At 40.6% G+C, this 23,400-nt stretch overlaps 1 protein-coding gene across 3 annotated transcripts in view; it reads right to left on the reverse strand.

Annotated features, from left to right (window-relative positions):
• Window positions 1–1,942: 1,942 nt before the first annotated feature.
• The window catches only part of TTC17 (tetratricopeptide repeat domain 17), a 117,144-nt gene continuing 95,686 nt past the window's right edge, over window positions 1,943–23,400 (reverse strand). For 2 of the 3 annotated variants that reach the window (XM_087423110.1, XM_004436881.3), the window contains 3 exons: window positions 5,497–5,616; window positions 3,750–3,893; window positions 1,943–2,144 (listed from right to left, as the gene is read on the reverse strand). In XM_087423110.1, coding sequence (XP_087279236.1) covers window positions 2,013–2,144; window positions 3,750–3,893; window positions 5,497–5,616 — 396 coding nt within the window. In that variant the 3' untranslated portion in view covers window positions 1,943–2,012. Of the gene's footprint in view, window positions 2,145–3,749; window positions 3,894–5,496; window positions 5,617–17,575; window positions 23,395–23,400 lie in introns of those variants that run through there. The other variant, XM_087423111.1, reaches the window with a different exon arrangement.

Here is a 23,400-nt window from a genome sequence, read left to right on the forward strand (position 1 = left end):
TAATTCCACTTATAAAATATTACGGAAAACTATAGGGAGAATAGACCAGTGGTTGCCAAGGGTTAAGGGTGGTGTTTGACTGCAAAAGGGCAGCATGAGAGTCTTTTGGGGGTGATGGAAGTTTTGTATCTTGATTGTTGTGGTGGCTGCAAGACTTTGTGCATTTTTGAAAACTCATAGAACTGAACACGAAAGAGTGAATTTCATTGTATGTAAATGAAAAAAACAAAAACAAATAACAACTGTTGAGTGCTTCAGGAAACACTATATGTCAAACTGTGGAGAGGTGGGGAAGCAAGGAGTGCCCTCAGACACACCAGTTATTTTACAAGGATCCCCTTAGTGAATAAAGGCTCACTTTATTTAGCAACAAATGAGCTCGTTATTAAAATACATAAGACAAAGCTGTTTGGAATTAGTTGGACTTTGGCTGCATAAGAGAGAATTCACAGGTATGTCTGATTGCTCACCTGCGTCTAAGAAATGACAGTCTGTGCTAGAACCAAATGCTCCAAGTTCAGCGACCCAGTATTGAGATGACTGGTGTCTGATAATGTTTTAGGAAAGTCTACAGAAATCCTGTCTTCAGCGGAGTCCTGTCCCAAAGGGAATGCTCAATTTCATACTGCTATGACTCTCAGTGAGGTTCTCCATGAAGCTTACCTGGGTGAACTTGAGGATCAGTGCTCACCTGAGGGGACATGATGCTGTGGCTTAGATTATTTTTCCTTTTCCAGGAAGGTCCATCATATACCCAACTCGGAACATCTGCTGATGGTGCATCTTTCTCGGTCAAGTGTATCATACTAATAAGTTCATCAACCATAAAACCTAGAGATGGATGGTTTCTCCCCTCACCTTGCTGTTGTGGAAAGCAAGATCAAGACAACCTAGGACTTGAGAAGATCAGGTCCAGAGTTATAGTTAGGCTTCAGAGCTGTCCGAATCAGCCTGGTTCTAAAGAAAAACCACACTACAGACCTCTTTTGCTCATAAACAACTTTTATTTTTGTTCTCAGTATGTGCCCTTGAAGATTCCAAAATGCCTGGAGTTTCCGATTCTCCTGGGACCAGAGGTAAAAGCATTGTATGAAAACACTCAACCTTGGCTCTTCTCTCTCCTGAGGAGCTAAGTGTGAAGGCCTCAGAGAGAGGGAGCCGACACTCACACCTTATTCCAAGATGGGTAACACAGTGAACAGAGAATTAGTAGAACATAGAATCAGTCTGTAGAGGGCTTCAAATATACATATTCTATATATATAAACCTGTTATATAGCATTTCAACTTATTGGTTTCCTTGTGATTTGTAATTAAAGTACAAATGATATAGATGTTGTACATTGCTGATTTCCCCTTCTCAGCCCCCCTCCCTCCCCAACATAAATAACATTACAAAGGTCAGGTGATCCTAAGAGTTTTTGTTGTTGTGGTAAATATTTTGTTTTTAAAATCATTTCCCCTTCTTCCCCTGCAAACTACCTCTGAGAGTTTGTAACGTAGCAGCACGGAACGGACAAGACCAGGGACAGCATGGAGATCTAATGGGGAGAGCGCGGAACATTGCTTCTCACTGACCAGCACCTGATGGGCTTTTGCATTTCCATTGACAACAGAGGCTACGGCAGGAAGCAGAGAATGTGCAATGCGGTTTTGTCCTCCCCCAAAAAGGAGGCGGCCAGCTGGACCACTGAGAAAAGCCCTAAAGGCATCGAGGTTTTGGAGACGGAGCACAGCTCCGGAAATGTCTTGGCTCAGTATTTACACAATATCTTTAAGCTGCATTTTCCTTTTAAGAAATTTGTGTTTCTGCGGTTGGCTGGGGGAAAGAAGGAACTTAAAAACAGAAACAAACCGATTCCCACAAATGGAAAAGTCCTGTGTAAGTCTTACTCAGTTATTTTCACACACATCATTAAAAGTAGATACTGACAATGATTGGTTTCTTTTCTTATTCTTTTTTTTTTTTTTTAAGGGAATGAGAAAAGAAAGAGGGAGAGAGGAGGAGAGTGCTAAGGAGCACGCCGGCCCTTCTTCAGCATCAGGTGACATTGGATGGTCTGGATTCGGTTCTTGGCCGGGACGAACTCGGGCTGCAGCTTCAGGGTCGATTCGTACCACACCAGTGCTTTTTCAAACTCTTCCTGTGGGAGGCAAAGGGACAGATGTGAGAGGGAGACTGCCACCAGACTAAATATATACTGTGACTATCTTCTCGAAAGCACCTCTGTGCCAGTGACAATCTTGCAGAATTTTCTCAGTGGGTCTAAATCTCTGAGGAAAACTCTGAGGTCTGGAAGGAAACAACTACCTCCATCCCCACGGAACATCACAATGCCAACTGCGGCAGAGCCCAAGAACCCGAGGGAAAGTGGAAATCGACTTCACAAAGGTTTGACCCAACAACGGGATGGTGGGAATCGTGCTGGTAACAGTAAGAACTAACATTACTGAGTACCTGTTGGGTGGCAGGCCCCGTGCTAGGTGCTTTATGAAATCCTCCCAGTCGATCCTCACAGAAACCTCTAGAACTATGCCTGGCAAATGCTCATTATGCATCTGCCTGCATTTTCTACTGTGGCTGGAAAGATGGAAGTCAAGTCAGGTATCTCAATTAGACTTGTAAATTTTGAAACAGTTTTTTATTCTCTCTAACATTTAAAAATATGAACGTGGTTTGGAAATGATCACTGCCATACTGATGGCATTAATCTTTTACTTAAACTAATACTCCCAAGGAAGAGCCCAAACCAATGGGTTAGATAACTCTTTCTGGCCAAATGAGAGGCAGAATTCTTCACTCATAGTAGCAAATTTCACATTTACTGTGGACGAAAATAGATTCTTCAATTTTAAGAAGCAGAGAGGGAATCTGCACATTCAGCAATACCGACCTGGCCAAATTATACTTCCTGCCTTTGAAGTCAAGGATGACACATAAAAGTTATAGCTTGAAGCTGCTCGTTCTATTCACCTTTATTGAGAGTACCTTGGGAACAGCCCCCTGGGGGACACCAGCTTTAGATGAAAGTGGATGGCACGATTCTTATGTTAAATTCGGCTATGACAGCTTCTGGGGAACCCCTGGGATTTTAACTTCTGAAATCGGTCCTTGTTTTGAATGGAATGAGGGTCCTGCACGATGGCTTTGCCATTTTCTATGTACATGGTCCCATGAGACCAGCGGCATTCCATCATTCATTAAATATTTGGTGACCAGCTACTATGTGCCAGATGCCGTGAAGTGCTGGGAACAGGGAGATGAAGAGGAGTCTTTTCCCTAAGAAGCTCCTAGTCTAGGGGGAAAGACAAATACTTAAACAAAAAATTATAAAACAAGGTGAAAATACAGCAGAGAAATATGCACCGGGCACCATGAGTGCAATGACAGGCACCTGCCCAACCTGGAGATATGAGAGCGCAAGTGCGTGTACACGCACGTGGAGTGTTAGCTACGGTGTTCTGGAACAGGCGATGTCTCCAGAAAATTGTAGGTAAGTCTAACACTACTATTCGTGTTCAACTCATGGTGAGGAACTACACAGTTGCAAATACCTAGATGACTTTCATGTATTATTTTAAAAACTCACAAACCCCCTATCCATAAAATATTGGAGCTGGCAATTTTAGACACAAAATTTACAGGAATCTGGAGGACACCGACATAGTCAAAGAAGTTTTGAAATCAAAGATGTGCCACTGAGAGAAGCAGCAGAGTTGGTCTGCTCTGCCCACACCACCCAGCTCACCATCGCCACGTAGACGTTGCCCAGTGTGAAGTGGTTCACGGCAAAGTGCGGCGCGATCTCTACAGCCATGGTGGCGACTATGACGGCGTCGTTCCAAAGCTTCGCGTTGTGCAAGATGTTGGCCAGGCTAATCAAGGGCACGTCCTGGGAGAGGAAGCAGAATGGTGAGAAAGGAAGAATATTGTGCTTTACGTTTTCATTCGTGGCTGTTGTGATCCTAAACAATGCAGCCGGGGTTTCCTGGTAAACGACAGAGCACTGCAACTCAACATGCTAGTCTGCTGTCTGCTACGGGTCTGTGACAGACCAGGAGCTTGCACCAGAAGATAAAGCCACATGTTACTTCCTTCAGTGAGAAAGTCAAAAAAACAAACAAGACAAAAATGTCCGTTGAGTGAACAACGGGCTGAGTGAGGTGGTTGGTTTACATTCTGGTGCTAGTGCCTGGTCTCACTGTGGACTGGTAACAGGACCAACACCCATCCACAGACCACATTTGGAGTCGTGCTGTCATAGAGCCGCGGTATTTTCTGCAGGGACCGCGGCCCCGTCTGAAGCCAGGCTGGCAGACTCTGGCCCACAGGCCACAGCTGCCTGTTTCTGTGACGTTTTATTGGAGCACGACCACTCCTGTTCCTGACGTATTTCTGTGGCTGCTTTCACGCCCCCATGGCAGAACTGAGTGGTTGCAACAGAGGCTGTCTGGCCGGCCCACATCTCATACTATCTGGCCCTTTACAGAAAAAGTTCCTTGACCCCTGATCTAGAGTCTTGGCCTTCCCCATCGCCTAGCAAGACAGAGCCCTGAAGGATGGGTGAACATGCAGCCACATTATCATCATCACAAATATGTATTCCCTTTAAACGTTCCCTGAGCAACTGCTGCCTGTACCACATTGTACTGGGCTCTACAGAAGATACAGAAGAAACAAAAAAGTGGCATGCACGTCATTCTATGAGGTCACAGAGGTTCACTAACTTGCCTAAGGTGACCAGCCAGGAAGAGGCAGAGCTGCGTGTAGAAGTCAGCCCCGCCGGACAGGGAAGCCTGTGCTTACACCACGCCACGCGCGGTCCTCGTGAACAGAGGACACAGCCATGTCTTTAGGAAGCATGAGATCTGGAGATTCAGGCAGAACTCAGCACACGTAGACACAAACGTGCTGTTAAAAAGTTGTACATTCTCAGTCATCCTAGCAAGAACTGGCTTTTTTGAAAAGACTGATGTTACCCAGAGTTAGCTGGGGGTTTTTGTTCTCGTGGAAAAGGCGAAGTCAGACAAAGACCAGGCACTGGCTGATGTACATGAAGAAAAGGAAACGGGCTTCTGTTTCTGTGTCGGGAAGCAAGCTCAAGGCAGGAATGGAAGCAAAACCAGTGTAAGAGGCCTCCAGCCCCCGGGGCATAGGCTAGACCCAGAACGACTTCCGGGGTGATGCCTGCCCAGGCTCCGTATGTGCTGTACGTTGGGTGGCTCTGAATACAGGAGAAGGGGTAGCGAGTGATGGGATGTCTTACAGTGATGTTGAAGCCCTTCCTCCGTGTTCCAACTTGCTGAGGTGGGGAAGGCCTGATAGTGGGTATCACAGGCTTGTGGTGGCAGAAGTGGGTCAGAGGTTCTTCTGCCCTTTCCTAGCCTTTTGCCACTTTCTTACTGGCTGAGCGTGCGAAGGGCTACTTGAAACCTCAGAATGGGCAATGGAAAGGACCAAGGGACAGAAATTCCCACTTTCGGAGTCCCACTCACCTTCATCTGGTGTGGGGCGTAGTGGAGGGCCTGGCGTAGGCAGTCAATTGCCTTCTTCCCCTGGCCTTTGACTCTCCAGTAGAGGGCTGCCATGCTGGAAAGGACCCAGGACGTCTGGTTCTACAAAGGAATGGTCAGTTAAGGCTGATGTCTCTTAACATACTAATTTACTACCAAGATTAAGAACAGTAACACATCATAATGACAATTTAACTGAGTATTTACTAGGTGCTGGCACTCTCCCACACACCTTATGTTCATCCTCCCCTTAATCCTAATAATCTTAAAAGCTTGATTCTACTATTACAGTTGTGCATCACTTAACAACAGGGATACTTTCTGAGAAATGTGTTAGGTGATTTCATCATTGTGCAAACATCACAGAGTGTACTTAACACAATCTAGGTGGTATAGCCTTACACACTAGGCTATATGGGACTAATCTTATGGGACCATCATTGTATATGTGGTCCGTTCTTCACTGAAAGGTCATTATGCAGTGTGTGACTGTACAGCCTTTTTATAGATGAGAAAACTATGATTCAGAGATTTAAATATCTTGTCCAAATCCACTCAACTACTGAGCAGCAGAACTATATTTCATGTCCATGTTCTTTCTTATTTAAATTTACTTAACTTTTTGAACAGGTAACTCATTCACGTTTCAAAATCCAGAAATTATACCGAGTTACACAGTGAAAAGTCTCCCTCCCATCCTTGTCTCTACTACATATAAGTAAACACTATTTTTAGTTTCTTATGTAACCTTCTAGGATTTCTTTATGCTTACACAATCAAATAGGAATACAGACTCCCACTTCGTTTTTAAATGAAGTGACCCATAATGTTCATCTACACTTTGCTTTTTTCACTAAACAATATGCTTGGAGATCTTTCTACATCAGTGTTTAGAAAGCCGCCTCATTCTTTTATCAGCTGCATAATATTCTGTTGTATGGATGTACCATTATTTATTTAACTAGATTCTTATTAATGAATATTCTTCTCTCTCCCAATTTTTTACTATTACAAACAATGCCACAAAAATAATCTTCTATAGGTGTAATTTTGCATTTGTGCAAAGTGCATTTGTAGGATACACTTCCAGATGTGGACATGCTATGTTAAGGGGAACACACGTGTCATCTTGATAGATATCAACACACTGCTCTTCACAGGACTGTTACAATTTATGTCCCACCAGAAATATATGAGTGCCCCTGTTTCCTAACAGCCTCACCACAGAGTCTGTTATTAAACTCTTGGGCCTTTGATAGTGAAAAACGTGGTTTCATCTGCATCTCCCTTCTTATGAGTGGAGCTGATCATCCTTGCACGTTTGACAGCCTTCTGCATTCCTTTTCTATGAAGTATGTGTTCTTATATTTGGTTAATTTTTCTGTGAGGCCTTTATCTTATCTATTGGAAAAAGCTCTTTATATATTAGGGAGATTAGTCCCTTCTCTGTGATGTGAATTACAGATACATTCCCTCAGTTTTCTGAAGTCCGCCTTTGGACTTACGGAGCTCGTGTGATGTAGGTTTTGATTTCCACACAGTTCAGGATATTAATTTATCTCTGAGGGCTTCTGGATTTTCAGTTGTAGTTAGGAAAGTCTTGCTTACTTCAAAGTTATCAAGAAATTTTACCATGTTTTTTCCCCAGAACTTTTACAGTTTCATTTTTCACATTTAAATCTTTGATGCATTTGAAATTTAAATTGGTGTAAGGTAAAAGATATGTCTCCAATTTTATTTTTTTCCAGATGGCCTCTAAGTTGTCCCAATATTTAATGAATATTCATCTCTCCCTCCACTGAGATGCTACCTTTACCATATAAAAAAATTCTAGTACTTAATTTAGGTCTAATTTTAGATTAATTCAGGTCTAATTTCAGATTTCCTTGTCTATTTCATTTGCCCCTTTTGATGGATGGTCTCTAACTCCCTGCCATTACAGATGAGGCAATCAGAAAACTTACCATGCTTCCTAGCTTCTTTCTTCTTCCAAGGTCACTTTTTGGTAATTTTACCGTTCTTCACTGTCAGGGGATACAGTATTTATATGCTCTTCTGTCACCCTATTTCCCACTTTTGTTTTCATATTGGTTCTACAGTTAAATATATTCATTGATCACTGATGTCACTTTTGTGTGGTTTCCCCAGTCATCTCCTGGTTGGCTGAAGTTCATCTTCCAGTAGTTTCCTCAAGAAGGGTTCATGGGAACAATATTCTTTAAGATTGTTGTTATGGGCTGAATTGTGTTTCCCCACAATTCATATGTTGACGTCTCAACCTCTAGTACCTCAGAATGTAACTGTACTTGGAGATAAGGACTTTAAAGAGGTGATTAAGTTAAAATGAGGCCACTGATGTGGGGTCCTAATCCAATATGACTGGATTTGTATAAAGGATTTATACAAGAGGGAGAGACACACCAGGGTCACTCGTACAGAGGGACAGCTATGTGAAGACACAGCAAGAGGCCTGCCAATTGCAAGCCAAGGAGAGAGGCCTCAGAGGAAACCAACCCTGCTCGCACCTGGATCTTGGACTTGTAGCCTCCAGAACTGGGAGAAAATAAATATCTACTGTTTTGGCCACCCAGTCGGTGGGATTTTGTCACGGCAGCCCTAGCAAACTAATACAATCATATACGTTCAAAACTTTCTGTCTGCAGTCTTCAAACCTGAAGAACAGCTGACTGAATATAGAACTGTGGCTCATTCTTTCTTTCATTGAATAATCTGTTGACACTGCCCCCTTGCCTCTTGCCATAGATGGCTGCTGCAGAGAAATCTGAAGTTAGCCTGATTTATTCCTCCATCTTAGCGACGTGATCCTTTTGACTGGCTTCCCAAAAGGATTCTTTTTTTTTGCTGAGGAAGAGTCACCCTGAGCTAACATCTGTTGCCAATCTTCCCCTTTTTTAGCTTGAGGAAGATTAGCCCTGAGCTAACATCTGTGGCAATCTTCCTCTTTTTTTGTATGTGGGTCACCGCCACAGCACGGCAGACAAGTGGTGTAGGTCTGTGCCTGGGATCCAAACCTGTGAACCTGAGCCGCTGAAGTGGAGCACACCGAACTTGAACCACTCGGTCACGGGGCCAGCACCCTAAAAGGATTCTTTTTTAAAAAATAAAATTATCTTTCTTTATACAAAAGAATATATATATATATATGATTACATAAATATATATAATATGTAATTATATAAAACATACACTGATGCTGTAAAGCGTAAAATAACAAACATCCCAGAAACTGTCACCCTACCAAAGAATGAACTTGCATCTACCTATGTGTTCTCCTCTGACCTTTCCTCCAGAGGCACGTGCTCTCCTAAATGTTGGGTTTATTATTCCATTGCTCTTCTTAAACATTGTTCTGTCACTCACACACACATGTATTTGCTTCAATGATATAATAATTAGTTTACTTCTTGCTGTGCATTATAAAAATGGTATAATACCATAACCAGTCTTCAGGGACTTAGACTTTTTACTCAGCACTCTAAGATTCATCCATGTCGTTTCATGTAGCTTTAGTTCATTCAATTTCCTTGCTGTACAATTAAATGTCCATTAAGTGAATATACTATAATGTAGTTATCCATTTTCTGTAGATGGGGGGTTTGAGTTATCTCCTGTTTTTAAGTCTCTTCTTGCAAATAAATGTACAGTTTCTCTAGTCTAGAGTAGATTCCTAGGAGTGGAATTGCTGGGCCACAGGATATGCAAATGTCCAACATAACAAGAGAATGCCAAATTGTTTCCTAAAGGTGTGACAATTTACAATTCCATCAGCAATGTTTAAAAGTGCCTCTTCGTGGCGGTTAAGTTCGTGCGCTCTGCTTTGGCAGCCTGGGGTTTGCGGGTTCGGATCCTGGGCACAGACTGATGTACCGCTCGTCAAGCCATGCTGTGGCGGCATCCCATATAAAGTAGAGGAAGATGGGCATGGATGTTAGCCCAGCGCCAATCTTCCTCAACAAAAAAGGGGAGGATTGGCAGATGTTAGCTCAGGGCCGATCTTCTCACACACACACACACACAGAAATGTAAAAATAAATAAATAAATAAAAGTGCCTCTTGCTCTATAGCCTTTCTAAGCCTTGGTATCATCAGTGGGGGTAAAATAGCATTTTACTGTGGTCTTAGTTTACACTTGCTGATTATTAGTGAGGTTGAGAATTGTTTGTTGTGTTCATTGGTCATACAAATCTCTCTTTTCTGTGAAACGTTAATATTTTTTATGCATTTTTCTATTTTATTATTTATCTTTCTCATCGATTTATTTATACGTTCTGCATATTAATGCTTGTAGGTTAAATGTGTCATACATATTGTCTGTCACTCTGACATCTCTTTTTAATTTAAAAAATGTCTTAAATTTTTTTGGGGGAGAAAGATTGGCCCTAAGCTAACATCTGTTGCCAGTCTTCCTCTTTTTCCTTTTTCTCCCTAAAGCCCCGGTACATAGTTGTATATCCTAGTTGTGGGTCCTTCTAGTTCTTCTATGTGGGATGCCGCCTCAGCATGGCTTGATGAGCAGTGAGAAGGTCCGTGCCCAGGATCAGAATCAGTGAACCCTGGGCCACTGAAGCAGGACATGCAAACTTAAACTGCTGCGCCATTGGGCTGGCCCCTTAAAAATTTTTTTGAACTTCAATATAGTTGAACTTACTAGCATTTTCTTTTATAGTTAGTCTATTTATATCTTCTTTAAGTAACCTTCCTGTACTCCAAGGCCAGACAGACAATCTCTCACATTTTGCTCTAAATTTTAAAGTCTTGTTTTTGACACCTGAGTCCTTAATTCACATGGAATTGATTTTCTGTGTAAGATGTGTGGTGAGGATTGAAATTAACTAAGCAACTGCCCCAGCACAGCTTCCTGAACAGTCCCTCCTCTCCCCACGGACATTGCACAGTTCTGTGTATGTTAGAGTCTGTTTCCGGGCTTTCTCTTGAGGCCTCCTAGTCATTTTTGTTTATCCTTGAGCAAATGGCATAATGTCTTGTTTTACAATTTTTTGTAAAAGCAAGGCAATTCTCACAACCCTATTCTTCTTTTCAAGAGTGTCATGACTATTCCTTACCTTTGCAAATAAATGTTAAGAGCTGCTTTGCAAGTGCCATAAAAAAAAAACTGTTGGTATTTTCATTGTAATAGCATTGACTCTATAAATCAAATTGGGGAAAACTGACATGTTTATGATGAGTGTCTGCTATCCATGAACATTACATATCTCTCTGTTTATTTAGGTCTTTTAAAATGCCTTTCAGTAAAGTTTTATCACTTTCTGCACACAGGTCTTATGAATTTTTTGTCAGATTTATTACTGGGAACTTTGTATTTTGTAACAATGTAAATACATTTTAAAAATGATGTTTTCTAATATTTTGTTGCTGTATAGAAATGCAGAAATGTAACTTATTTTTATTTATTGACTTTACAGGCAGCCACCTTGAAAAAAATGTTATTATTTCTAAAAATTTGTCTGTAGATTCCTTTGGGTTTGCTATGTAGATAATCACATCATTTCTGAATAACATTTTGTGTTTTCTTCCCAATATTTATGCCATTAACTTCTTTTTCTTGATTTACATACTTGTTAGGACTTTCAGTACAAGGTTAAAAAGAAGTAGTGATGGTGGGCATTCTTTTTCCTGATTTCAAGAATTATTTTAAATAACCCCCCCATTAAGAATCATATTTGATGCACATGTTGTGTTGATTCTTCTCATCAGATTAAGGAAATTCTTGTCTATTCTTAATTTGCATTAGCTTTACATCATGAATGGTACTGAATTTTATCAAATGCAATCTACTGAAATGATTTCATAATTTTTCTCCTTGAATTTGGTGAATGAAATTTAAGGTTTTCTTAAAGTTAGACCATTTTTGCACTTCTGGGATAAACTCAACTTGGTCAAGGTGCATCTTTAAAAGAAATAAGCTGTTGGATTCAGTCTGTTAATATTTTGCTATGGTTTTGATACCTATATCTAGGAGTGAAATTAATCTACAATATTTCTTTCTCATAATGTCTTTGTCTAGTTTTATTTTCAAGGTTACAACAGAATAGTCTCAAAGAATTAATTGGGAAGTTGTTCCTTTTTCTATTATCCAGAAGAGTCTGTTCTGTTTGTATTGTCTGTTCATATTGGGATGTTGTATTTCTCAAAAGTTGGGTAGAATTCACCTGTAAAATCAATAGACCTTATATTCTTTGTGAGAAGATCTTTTTTCAACTGACTGCTTCAATTTATTTGACAGCTATAAGACCTGAATCAGTTTGGGTAAATTACATTTTTCTAGAAATTTGTCTTCTTTATCTGTTTTCAAATTTATTGGCATAAAGTTGTTAATTGTATCCTTGTCTCTCTAGTCTGATATAGCTGTAATTTTGTTTTCCTTTTTTCCCCAATATTGGTTATTTGTGGTTTCTCTTTTCTTGATTAATTTTGCCTTTTCTTGGATTGATATTTTTATTTTGTCCTCCGCTTCTTACTTCATTACTTTATCCTCACAAGTTTGGGATTTGTGCATTCATTTAATGGTTGCCCTTAAACTTTCACTCAATATTTAACTTAAAGTCTAAGCAATATATTAACTCACTCCTCCTGAGTAATAAAAGGGCCTTTGAACACCTATACTCTGATCACTCTGCTCTCCAATGTACATCTTGTACAGTATTTCAGCTAAGTCATTTCTTTTAAAATTCCACAAATTATTGTTTACAACAATGTTTGTTTGGGTTTGCATACTTGTTTATTGTCTTATTTGCTTAGGAAATCTTCTTTAGTCACAGACAATCCTTCTGTGGCCATCATATAGAAAAGTCCCTCTAGGGCCGGCTCCGTGGCTTAGCGGTTAAGTGCGCGCGCTCTGATGCTGGCGGCCTGGGTTCGGATCCCGGGAGCGCCCCGAGGCACCACTTCTCCGTCCAACGTGAGGCCGAGTCCCACGTACAGCAACTAAAAGGATGTGAACCTATGACATACAACTGTCTGCTGGGGCTTTGGGGGGAAAAAAACTGAATAAATAAAATCTTAAAAAAAAAAAAAAAAAAAAAGTCCCTCTAGGGTGGAACTCTTGGTAGTAAACTTTTTCCAACTCTTTATCTTTAAGCACCTTCATTCTTCCATCACTGAGGGTACACAGTTCTAGGATTCTCCAGAATCCTTTCATCCGGCTTCGACAGGTGCTCTGGGAAACAGGCTGTCATTTTAGTCATCACTCCTCTGTAGGTGATCTGTCCTTCCTGTCTCCATGAGGGCAGAGATCTTTGTCTCCATTTTTCTCCACTGGTTTATCCCACACACACAAAACATATTTGGCACATGTTAGGTCTTTACTACATATTTGTTGAATGAATGAATGGCTGCTGTGATATTTATTAAGCTATCATCTCTCAGATGCAAATCCAACATTCTATAATCTGCTTTGGGATACTGTGACTGGAACTCTGCAAACCCTATTTCTCCTTTGCTAACAGGCTTCTTGTTAGGATCTGCAAACGTGTGCACTAGGAGACTGGAAGACAGCAGGGAGAAGGGACTTTTTCTTCCTGTTTGCATGTTGCTGCTGTCAGTGTCATTCCAGCAAGAGCACTTTGCCTGCGGCACTCCAGGACCCAGCATCACTGCACCCCTTCAGCAGCTAGGCTGTGCTCCCTCTCCACAGTGCGGGCTCCAGCTCCCCAGAGCTCGTCCTGTGAACTCCTTGATTTTGAAAACCCTGACTGCTTGCCTCCTTCTCTCATCCCTAGGAGTGGGAGCATTCCCTACAGTTGGTACTCTGGTTTACCTCAGTGTCTCCATTTTTCTTCTTCAGCCCTCAACCACAATGTAATCAATTCCCTAAATTAAATTTCCTCTTCTGAAATACCTAATGTCATTTCTGTTTTCTCGACAGTGCCTTGACTGAAACAGATGCTTTTAAGAGATCTTTGTCTTTGCTGTTTGACTATAATGTAGCAGGGCGTAGATTTCTGTTTATTTATCCAGCTTGGGATACATGTACTTCCGGAATCAGTTGATTCACTTATCTCCTGTGACTAGAATATTCCAGGTAATTTTTTACACAGAGCTTGCAATTCACTAGTAATTTAATTGTGTCTAACTCATCCACTGAGTATTTGATTTAAATAAACAATTAAATGTATTTTTAGTTTAAGATGTGTCAATTTGTCTTTTTAATTTACCTACTCATTTCTGATATGCTATTTGCTCACCTCTGAGATCAGATTTTTTAAATGTTTTATAATAAAAAATCTCAAATATATACAAAAATAAAGAGAAGAGTATAATGAACTCCTATGTGTTCATCACCCAGCTTCAACATTTACCAACTCATGGCCAACCTTGTTTCATAAACCCTCATCCATGTTAATTTGAAGCAAATCCAAGACTTCATATAATTTCATCAGTAAATTTCCAATGTATATCTCTAAAAGATAAAAACTCACATTTAAAACATAAGCTTAATAAATTTTGCCTACAATATTGATAATTATTTTTTCGTATCATCAAGTATTCAGCTGGTATTCCTATTCCCCCAGTTGTCTTATAAAAGTTTGCTTTGCTTTTACAGTTTGAATCATAATCTAAATAAAGTCCATATGTTGCAAGTGGTCAATGTGTTCCTTAAGTCTCTTTTGATCTCTAAAGTTCAGCTTCATCTAAGTTTTTAAATTTTTGTAGAGGAAATAGGGTTATTTATCCTATAGTTTTCCACTGACTGGACTCTGCTGATTGCATCCTCAAGGAACCATTTAACATACTCCTTTGTCCCCTGTATTTCCTGTAAGTTGGTAGTTAGAGGCTTGAGTGGATTCAGATTTAACTTATTGGGGAGGAGTGCGGGCAAAACTATTTCACAGGTGGTATGTGAACTCCCAACAGTACACACATGCTGTCTGAGTGTCTCCTTATCTGTGATGTCAGCAGCCAGTGATGATCATGGCCATAAATTAATTAGGGGCTGCAAAACTGCAATATTCTAATTTTATCTTTTCTAGTTTACTAGTTGGAATATTCCTATAAAGAGACTTTCCCTCATCAATTAAGTGTTTACCCCAAAGTACACTACATTTAGAAAGGAATGATACACGCTTGTTACTTTCTTATTATTTACTTTTAAAACAAGCTGTTCCCATGCATCCTCCAAGGCAAAATCCTCATAGTGATTCAGGAGTTTAAGTACAGTTTAATACATGTGATGTGTTTCACCCATGCAACTGCTTTGTTGCTTTTTCTCGCTCAAACTGTTCCATCTTCGGCCAACGGGAGTGTATTCCAGCTGGTTGAGTTCTTTTGCCACGACCTCTGTTGACTCTGGGAGCTTCTTTGCTTTCCCAGACTTGGTAGAAGCCATTTCTCCACGGAATTCTGGTTCCTTTTAGTGGAAAATGGTATCTAAAGATCACCATCTGCGTACAAAGGGTGCCTACTAGTACCGGGCCAGTCACTGATTCTAGTCTTTTCAGCAAAGAAAGCTAAGAAATGTGTAGATGCATGAGAAATTCTTACTAATATTTCCAATTCAGGACTACGGATGTTTACTTAACATCATCATTCTCACATCTCTATGTCCTTTCACCTATACCCCAAATTCCAGTTCTTAACATCACCAACAAAATTACTCATTTATTTTGCAGTACGTACACCTACAATCTCAGAAGAACAGTATCAATATGATTAACAACAGTATTACTGTAAACAATATGAGGCTTTCTTTTGTTCTTAGGGTAAAATCCAATAGGGAAGTACAGTCAAATAACTCTGTTTTAAAAGTCACTTGGAATAGTTCCTCTTGATGTGCTTATATCACCAACTGAACACATAGTTAGGCTCATTTAATTTTACTTTTAATTAGGAATTGCCTTATTAAAATTATTTTTTGTAATTATGCAAAATATTTATTTGGTTCCAAAGTCAAAACGAAAAAACAATGCAGATTCAAGGAAATCTAGCTTCATTCTCTTGTCTTCTATCCTATTTCCTTCTTCCCTCTATGGAAAACCATCTACAAATATTTTTAAAATTTAGTCTTCTATTTTTAAATATCTATTTCTCTTTACATATATCCCCTCCTTGCCAATTTTTTTTTTTGGTGAGGAAGATCAGCCCTGAGCTAACATCCATGCTAATCCTCCTCTTTTTGCTGAGGAAGACCACCTCTGAGCTAACATCTAATGCCAATCCTCCTCCTTTTTTTTTTTTTTTTTACCCCCAAAGCCCCAGTAGATAGTTGTATGTGATAGTTGCACATCCTTCTAGTTGCCATATGTGGGACACGGCCTCAGCATGGCCAGAGAAGCGGTGCGTCGGTGCGCGCCCGGGATCCGAACCCGGGCCGCCAGCAGCGGAGTGCGCGCACCCAACCGCTAAACCACAGGGCCAGCCCACTCCTTGCCATTTTTAAAAAAAATAAACAGTAATCTAAGACAAAATTTTTTCTTCCCACTGGCTAATCCTGGAGATTACTCCATACAAGTCTACAGAAATGGGCCTCATCCTTTTTGACAGCTGCAGAAGCCTCCATTGTGTGGATGTTCACACACAAAGAACATCCACAGAGAACTTTTTAGTCAATCAGTCCCCTACTCCTGGGCATTTAGGTTGTATCCAGTCTGCTATTACAAGTCAGGCTACAATCAACAGCCTTTATTCATAGGTATTTTTTTGTCAGTGTATTTTTAGGAAAGATTCATAAAAGTATGATTGCTGCCTAAATGGGTAAATAAATTTGTAATTTTGCTAGACATAATCAGTTTCCTCTCCATAGAGGTTATTCCCTTTTGCATTTGCACCAGCAATGTATGACGGTGTCCGTTTCCCCACAGCCTCACTGAGTCTATCAAACTTCTGGATTTTTGCCAACGTGATTGGCAAGAAATATCTCAGTGTAGTTTTGATTTGTTCTTTCCTAGCTTTTTGAGATGGAAGAATAGATCATTGATTTTCAGTTTTTTTTTTTTAACTAATATATCTATTTAGGGCTATAAACTTCCCTCAAGCACTGTTTTAGCTGCATCCCACAAGTTTTGATATGTTGTATCTTTATTATCATTCATTTCAAACTATTTTCTAATTTTGCTTGTGCTTTCTTCACCGACCCTGGTTTATTTAGAGGTGCACTGCTTAAGGTCACCAAAAGAGTTGGGGATTTTCTATGTATCCTTTTGTCTCTCATCTTTGTTTTAACTTAATTCCACTATGGTCAGAAAAGATACTCTATTAATAGTTTCAATGTTCTAAAATTTAATTGAGGCTTAATTTATGACTCAGCTTATGACAAATATGGTAAATGGTCCATATGCATTTTTTAAAATGAGAATTTTGGGGCCGGCCCAGTGGTGCAAGCGGTTAAGTGCGCGCGCTCCGCTGCGGCGGCCCGGGGTTCGCCGGTTTGGATCCCGGGCATGCACCCACGCACCGCTTGTCAAGCCATGCTGTGGCGGCATCCCATATAAAGTAGAGGAAGATGGGCGTGGATGTTAGCCCAGGGCCAGTCTTCCTCATCAAAAAAAAAGAGGAGGATTGGCAGATGTTAGCTCAGGGCTGATCTTCCTCACACACACAAAAAAAATAAATGAGAATTTTGTCACAGTTTAATGCAGCATTATATAAATATCAAATCAAATTTGTTTATTAGCAAGATGTACTATATTTTTACTTATTTTTGTGTCTGCTTAGTTCTATCTATTGAGTGGTATGTTAAAGTCCATTATGATTGAGGATTTATTTACTTCTCTTTTTAGATCTGACAATGTTTAATGCTTGTCATATAATTTGAAACTATGCTATTGGTACAAACAGATTTACAATTTTCCATATCCCTACTGGACTGACCACTTTGTCATTATGAATTATTTGTCTTTATCTATAGTAATGCTTTGCCTTAAATTCCACATTGTCTGATATTAGTATAGTTATACCAGCTTTTTTTTTTTTTCTTGGTACTCTTTTTTATTGTGAAATTTTTTTTTGTACATTATTGTTTATCAGTCACCATATAAGTGCATCCCGCCACCCCCTGTGCCCACCCCACACCCCCCTAGCCCCTGGTAACCACCAAAAAGTTCTATCTGTCCGTGTGTTGGTTTATCTTCCACATATGAGTGAAATCATGCACTGTTTGTTTCTCTTTCTGGCTTATTTCACTTAACATAATACCCTCCAGGTCCATCCATGTTGTTGCAAATGGGACGATTTTGTCTTTTTTTATGGCCAAGTAGTATTCCATGGTATACATATACCACATCTTCTTTATCCAATCGTCAGTCGAGGGACACTTGGGTTGCTTCCATGTCTTGGCTATAGTGACTAATGCTGTGATGAACATAGGGGTACATAAGCCTCTTTGGATTGTTGATTTCAGGTTCGTTGGGTAGATATCCAGTAGTGGGATAGCTGGATCATAAGGCATTTCTATTTTTAATTTTTTGAGGAATCTCCACACTGTTTTCCACAGAGGCTGCACCAGTTTGCATTCCTACCAGCAGTGGATTAGGGTTCCCCTTTCTCCACAGCCTCTCCAGCATTTGTTGTTTTTTGTCTTGGTGATTACAGCCATTCTAATGGGTGTAAGATGATATCTTAGTGTGGTTTTGATTTGCATTTCCCTGATGATTAGTGATGTTGAGCATCCTTTCATGTGCCTATTGGTCATCTGTATATCTTCTTTGGAAAAGTGACTGTTCATTGCCTCTGCCCATTTTTTGATTGGGTTGTTTTTTTGTTATTCAGTTATGTGAATTCTTTATATATTATGGAGATTAATCCCTTGTCAGATATATGGTTTGCAAATATTTTTTCCCAGCTGTATACCAGCTTTCTTTTGGTTAGTGTTCACATGATGTACCTTTTTTCCAACTGTTTAATTTCAATTGTTTTATACCTTATATTAAGGTATGTTACTTGTAAACAGCACATAATTGGGTTCAATATTTTAACCCAGTTTGATGTTAGTACTCTAACTGGAGTACTTAGTCCTTTTATATTTATTGTGATTCCTGACAGATTGGGTTTATCTCTATCATCTCATCTTACTATTTGTATTCTACTTCACCCGCCTGTTTTATATCCCTTTTGTCCTCCTTTCTTGACTCTTTTTTGAATTAATAAAATTTTTATTCCATTTTTCCTTAATTATACATTCTTTAACTGTTCTTTTAGTGATTAGCCTAGAAATTGCACCATGCACCTTTGAATTATTACAGACTAAAAATATAAATTGTTACTTCAATTTTATTACTTTCCAAATAATGCTACAACCTAACACTTTGCCCATGTGTATTCATGGGAAATTAATCTCATGTTAACTTTTTAGCTATGGTCCCTGGAAGGCTACTAAAGGCAGAATATCACCCATGTTAGTAGGCAACGGTGCTTACAGTCAAGACGACCTGACTGTAAACTGCAAGTGGACCGGGAGGACTGTGATGACAGTAGAAAGCCACAGCTTTGGGCTTTCCCACCTGTGATGATTCTCGTCCCTTTTTGGAACTCTTGGACTCTAGGCCTGGGGGACTGTTATAAGATATATTGGTTCCTATATGGAAGTTGAGACTTCTAAGCCAGGGTGGTTCCCACACTCACCCATCTGGTTTTGATCCCTTATCCCTGGGCTGTCACTTGGGCAGAGGGGCAGAGAATAGTCCCCTGACCCCTGCCAGACAGTTACGGGGACTCTTGGGAAAACATATGAAAAGCTGTCCTGCAGGCTTGCTGTGTTTCCTGCTCTATATCCTCCTGGGTGAAGGCAAGCCCACGAGTGCCCTAGCGAGTTGTGTGAGTTTGAAATATCAGTCTGGCTGGCCCTGAAACCACTGGCAGTGGGCACTGCAGAGTGGTAGCAGCAGTGGAACCGACTTTCATATCCTTGGGTCAATACGGTCAAGGTGCTGTGACATAAAAGGAATGGAGAGGGAGGTGCTGATGAGACTAAAGCCTCAATGGGGGCCAACTTTCCCAGAGTCAGATGGCAAAAGCTTGACACTGTGTGACAGGGGACAGGATCTTCCCCTTGTGGGAATGGATGAAAGCTGGAGACAAACTCATGCCGAGAGAAACTGCCGACTCCTCCCCACTGTCCATGAAATGGAAGTCCAGAATCCCAGCTGCAAGTGGGCTGGCTGGCAAGAATGATATTTCCTTGGGGCAGCTGATGCATTCGGGCCAAAGTAGGCATTAATGCCTGACTGGGGCAGGAAGAGACAAGCACATGAGCTTGAGACGCCATGTTTGTGACTGGGGCTGGATCCAACAAAGGGGTGGAGCAGCTGGGATGGCTGTGACCCAAGCTGGGCTGGCCGCATATCCAATCAGCACAGAGCAGTGCCCACGAGCCCCCACCTGGGGAAGGGGGAGAACCCCTCTGCACCAGCCCACAAGGTCATTCAGGACTACGTGGCAACCTGGCATACAAACTGGCTGCAGTGGCAACGGCAGCAGCATGGTGCGCGTCTGGGGTTGCAGGGGAGACCTCTGCCGAGGCTTCTGGCATCATGTGTTAAGAGCCACCTCAGCTGCAACCTGGGCAGTGTTCCGAGGGTTCTGACAGTGCATGCTGATTTAACCCTGAAATGCAGTCTGACCAGTGTCATCTGCTGACACTTCGTGATAATTTATGGCAATGCAAGCTAAAAACTCCCTAAGGAACAACTACAGACAGGCTTTTGAAGAAACAATAAAGGACAATGACTGAGGATTTTAAAAATTGAAGCCAAGAGGATATGGAGATCCTTGTTCTCTGTGAATGGTAAAGGGGAAGGGACACTTTTGCTTTGTCATCACTGCCATTTTCTAAGGCAGTGGTTTCAAGTGTGGTTTTCATACCAGCAATATCACCCAGGAACTTAGTAGAAATATAAATTCTCAAGCCCGACTCTAGTCCTACTAAATTAGGGCATCAAGTCTTAGAAGCCCTGCAACCTATGTTTTAACAAGCCCTCCAGGTGATTCTGGTTTGCCCAAAAGTCTGAGAATTATTGTACTAAAGTTAACACAAGGTCATGGAGGTTGGTCTGTGAGTCTACAATGGAAACTGATACTGGATAACCTTCTAGCTCTATTTCCCTGAAAACTAATAAAGGAGGAATGTTAGCTGTTAGCAGGCGTGATAGCTTATAGTAAAAATGACCTTGGTTGGTAAACTGTATCTGGACTGGAAGCACTGGAAATAAACTATAAACAGCTGGTGGGAAGCCACAGTTCTGAGCTTCCAAGTGCCATGGTTCTTGTAGCCACGTCCCTTTCCAGGATGCTATGCCCATGGGCCTATTACAAAAGAGACTGTTACAAAAGAAACACGGGGCATCTAAGCCAGGGTAGTTCCCACAATTATCATTTGACTTGTTCCCTTGCACCTGCACTGCCACTTCACAGGAAAGGGGGTGGGCAGAGAATGGTCCCTGGACTAAGTGAGGGTCACTCTGGAGGTGCATGGCTGCTGCTGCTGCCCCTTCTTACCCCCATCCTTCCGAGCGCAGCCCATGCCCAGTGCGTCTGACTGCGGGAGGGTGAAACGTCTAAGCGGACCTAAGACTGTCCACAGCGGTCAGTGCAACTCCCCTGCCTTCTGCATTAGTGCTGTCAGGAGTTTTAAGCTCAGAATTCTGACATATTGCTACTGTATAGTCACACTGCTTTATATTTACCCTAATATCGACCCTTCTGCTGCTCCTCTCTCTTTCCTGTGTTTCTGAGTTCCCATCTGGGATAGTTTTCCTTCTGCCTGAAAAAATCCCTTTAGTGATTTTTAGTGCAAGTCTATTGGTGACATACATCTTTCAGTTTTTGGTGGGCTAAAATCTTTAACCTTCATTTTAAAAAACTGAAGTATAATTTACATAGAGAGAAATGCTCAGGCCTTAAGGGTAACACTCAGTTTTGACTATAACTTAAAGCCACAGAAAATTTCCAACAGTCCACAAAGTCCTTTCAAGCTGCTTCCCAGTCAACCCCTTCCCCTTACAAAGCAATTGCTGATCCGATTTCTGTCACTGTAGGTTAGTTTGCCTGTTCTAGAATTTCATAGTTGGGATCATACACTATGCATTTTTGTGTCCAACTTCTTTTATTAGCCTAAGATTTTTTGAGATTCACCAATATGGACATTGGATCTTTCTTGCTGAATAGTATCCATTGCATAAATATATCATTGTTTATCCGTTCTTCTATTGAAGGCCATCTCACTCTTTCCAGGTTTTTTGACTAAGATGAACAAATGTGCTGTGAATGTTTTTTTAAAAAGTATTTTGTGGACATATGTTTTAATGTCTCTTTGATGCATACCTAGCAGTAAAATTACTAGCTCATATATGCTTAACTTGTTAATAGACTACAAAAGTGTTTTCCAAAATGACTGTACCATGTTATACTTCCACTAGCAACGTATGAGAGTTCTGGTTGCTCCATATCATCGCCAACATTTGTCATTCTCAGTCCTTTTCCTTTTAGCCCTTTAAACTTAGTCATGCTTCTTGCTTCAAAGTTTATTTTTTCCAATAAGAGTGTAGCTATATCAGCTTTTATTTTTATTTTTTAAAATTTTTTGTTTATTGCAGTAACATTGGTTTATAACATTGTATAAATTTCAGGTGTACATCATTATACTTCTATTTCTGCATGGATGACATCATGTTCTCATGTTCACCACCCAAATACTAATTACAATCCATCACCACACACATGTGCCTAATTATCCCTTTTGCTCTCTCCCCCCCAACCCCCTGCCCCTCTGGTAACCACCAATCCAATCTCTGTCTCTGTGTGTTTGTTTGTTGTTGTTATTATCTACTACTTAATGAGTGAGATCATACAGTATTTATCAGCTTTTATTTTATTGTTTGCATGGTATATTATTTTCCATCTTTGTACTTTCAACCCTTTGTACTCTAACATTTAAAGTGTTTCTCTTATAAGCAGCATATAGCTGGATTAAAACAAAATCCATTCCATATTGAATGCTGAAATTATATAATCTTTTTGTACTTAACTACTGATATACTTGGGTCTGTATGTACTATTTTACTATTCGTGTTCTATTTTATGCCTTTACCTTTCCTGACTTTCTTTGGATTAATCAAATGTTTTACATTATTTCCATTTTCCTTCTATTAAATTACATTTTTAAAACCATTTTTACTAGTTAGCCTAGAGCTTAAAACATGCATTCTTACTTATTACAGTCCAATGCAAGTTATTACTTTTACTACTTGGCTGATGCCAATTAAACCTTAGGACTTCTAAGCTCCGTTTACTTCCTTCCATCCTTTATGTTGTTATTACCAGGAATTTTAGTTCATATATAAAACTGAGGCTCCTTGGGGCCCCACAGTTGTTACTTTGTACAGTCACTGCTCATTTACATTTTCTTCTGGTGTTCTTCATTTCCTCTTGCATGGCCATATTTCTATCTGGGACCATTTTCCTGAAGAACTCCCTGTAATTATTATTTCAGGGCAGGCCTACTGGTGCCAAATTCCCTGAATTTTTGTTTGTTCTCACACATCTTTATTTCATCTTAGTATTGGAAGGATATCCGTGCTGGTATGGAATTCGAGGCTTGTAGTTTTCTTCTTCCAGCTTTAAAGATGTCGTTACATTGGCTTCTGGTTTGCACCATTTCCGCTGAGAAGCTGTCAGTCTCACTGCTCCTTTGAAGGGAACTGTGGTGGGTTAAAGATGGGCCACACATTCTTCGTCGCTACTAGCAGGTGGAGGACATCTCCCTGTCTTGATCTTGAGTGGGCTTGGGCGCTTGCCTGCACAGGAGCGGTGCTGCTCCAGTTCCACGCAGAGGCTCTAAGAGGCCCGGATGCTTCTGCTTTCCCCCTCGTGGACCCCTGAGCCACCATGTAATAAGGTCCAACTACCCTGCTGGAG

The sequence above is a fragment of the Ceratotherium simum genome, chromosome 34, assembly GCF_057802395.1.
Source record: "Ceratotherium simum simum isolate JZ-2026a chromosome 34, ASM5780239v1, whole genome shotgun sequence".
NCBI classification, from domain to species: domain Eukaryota; kingdom Metazoa; phylum Chordata; class Mammalia; order Perissodactyla; family Rhinocerotidae; genus Ceratotherium; species Ceratotherium simum.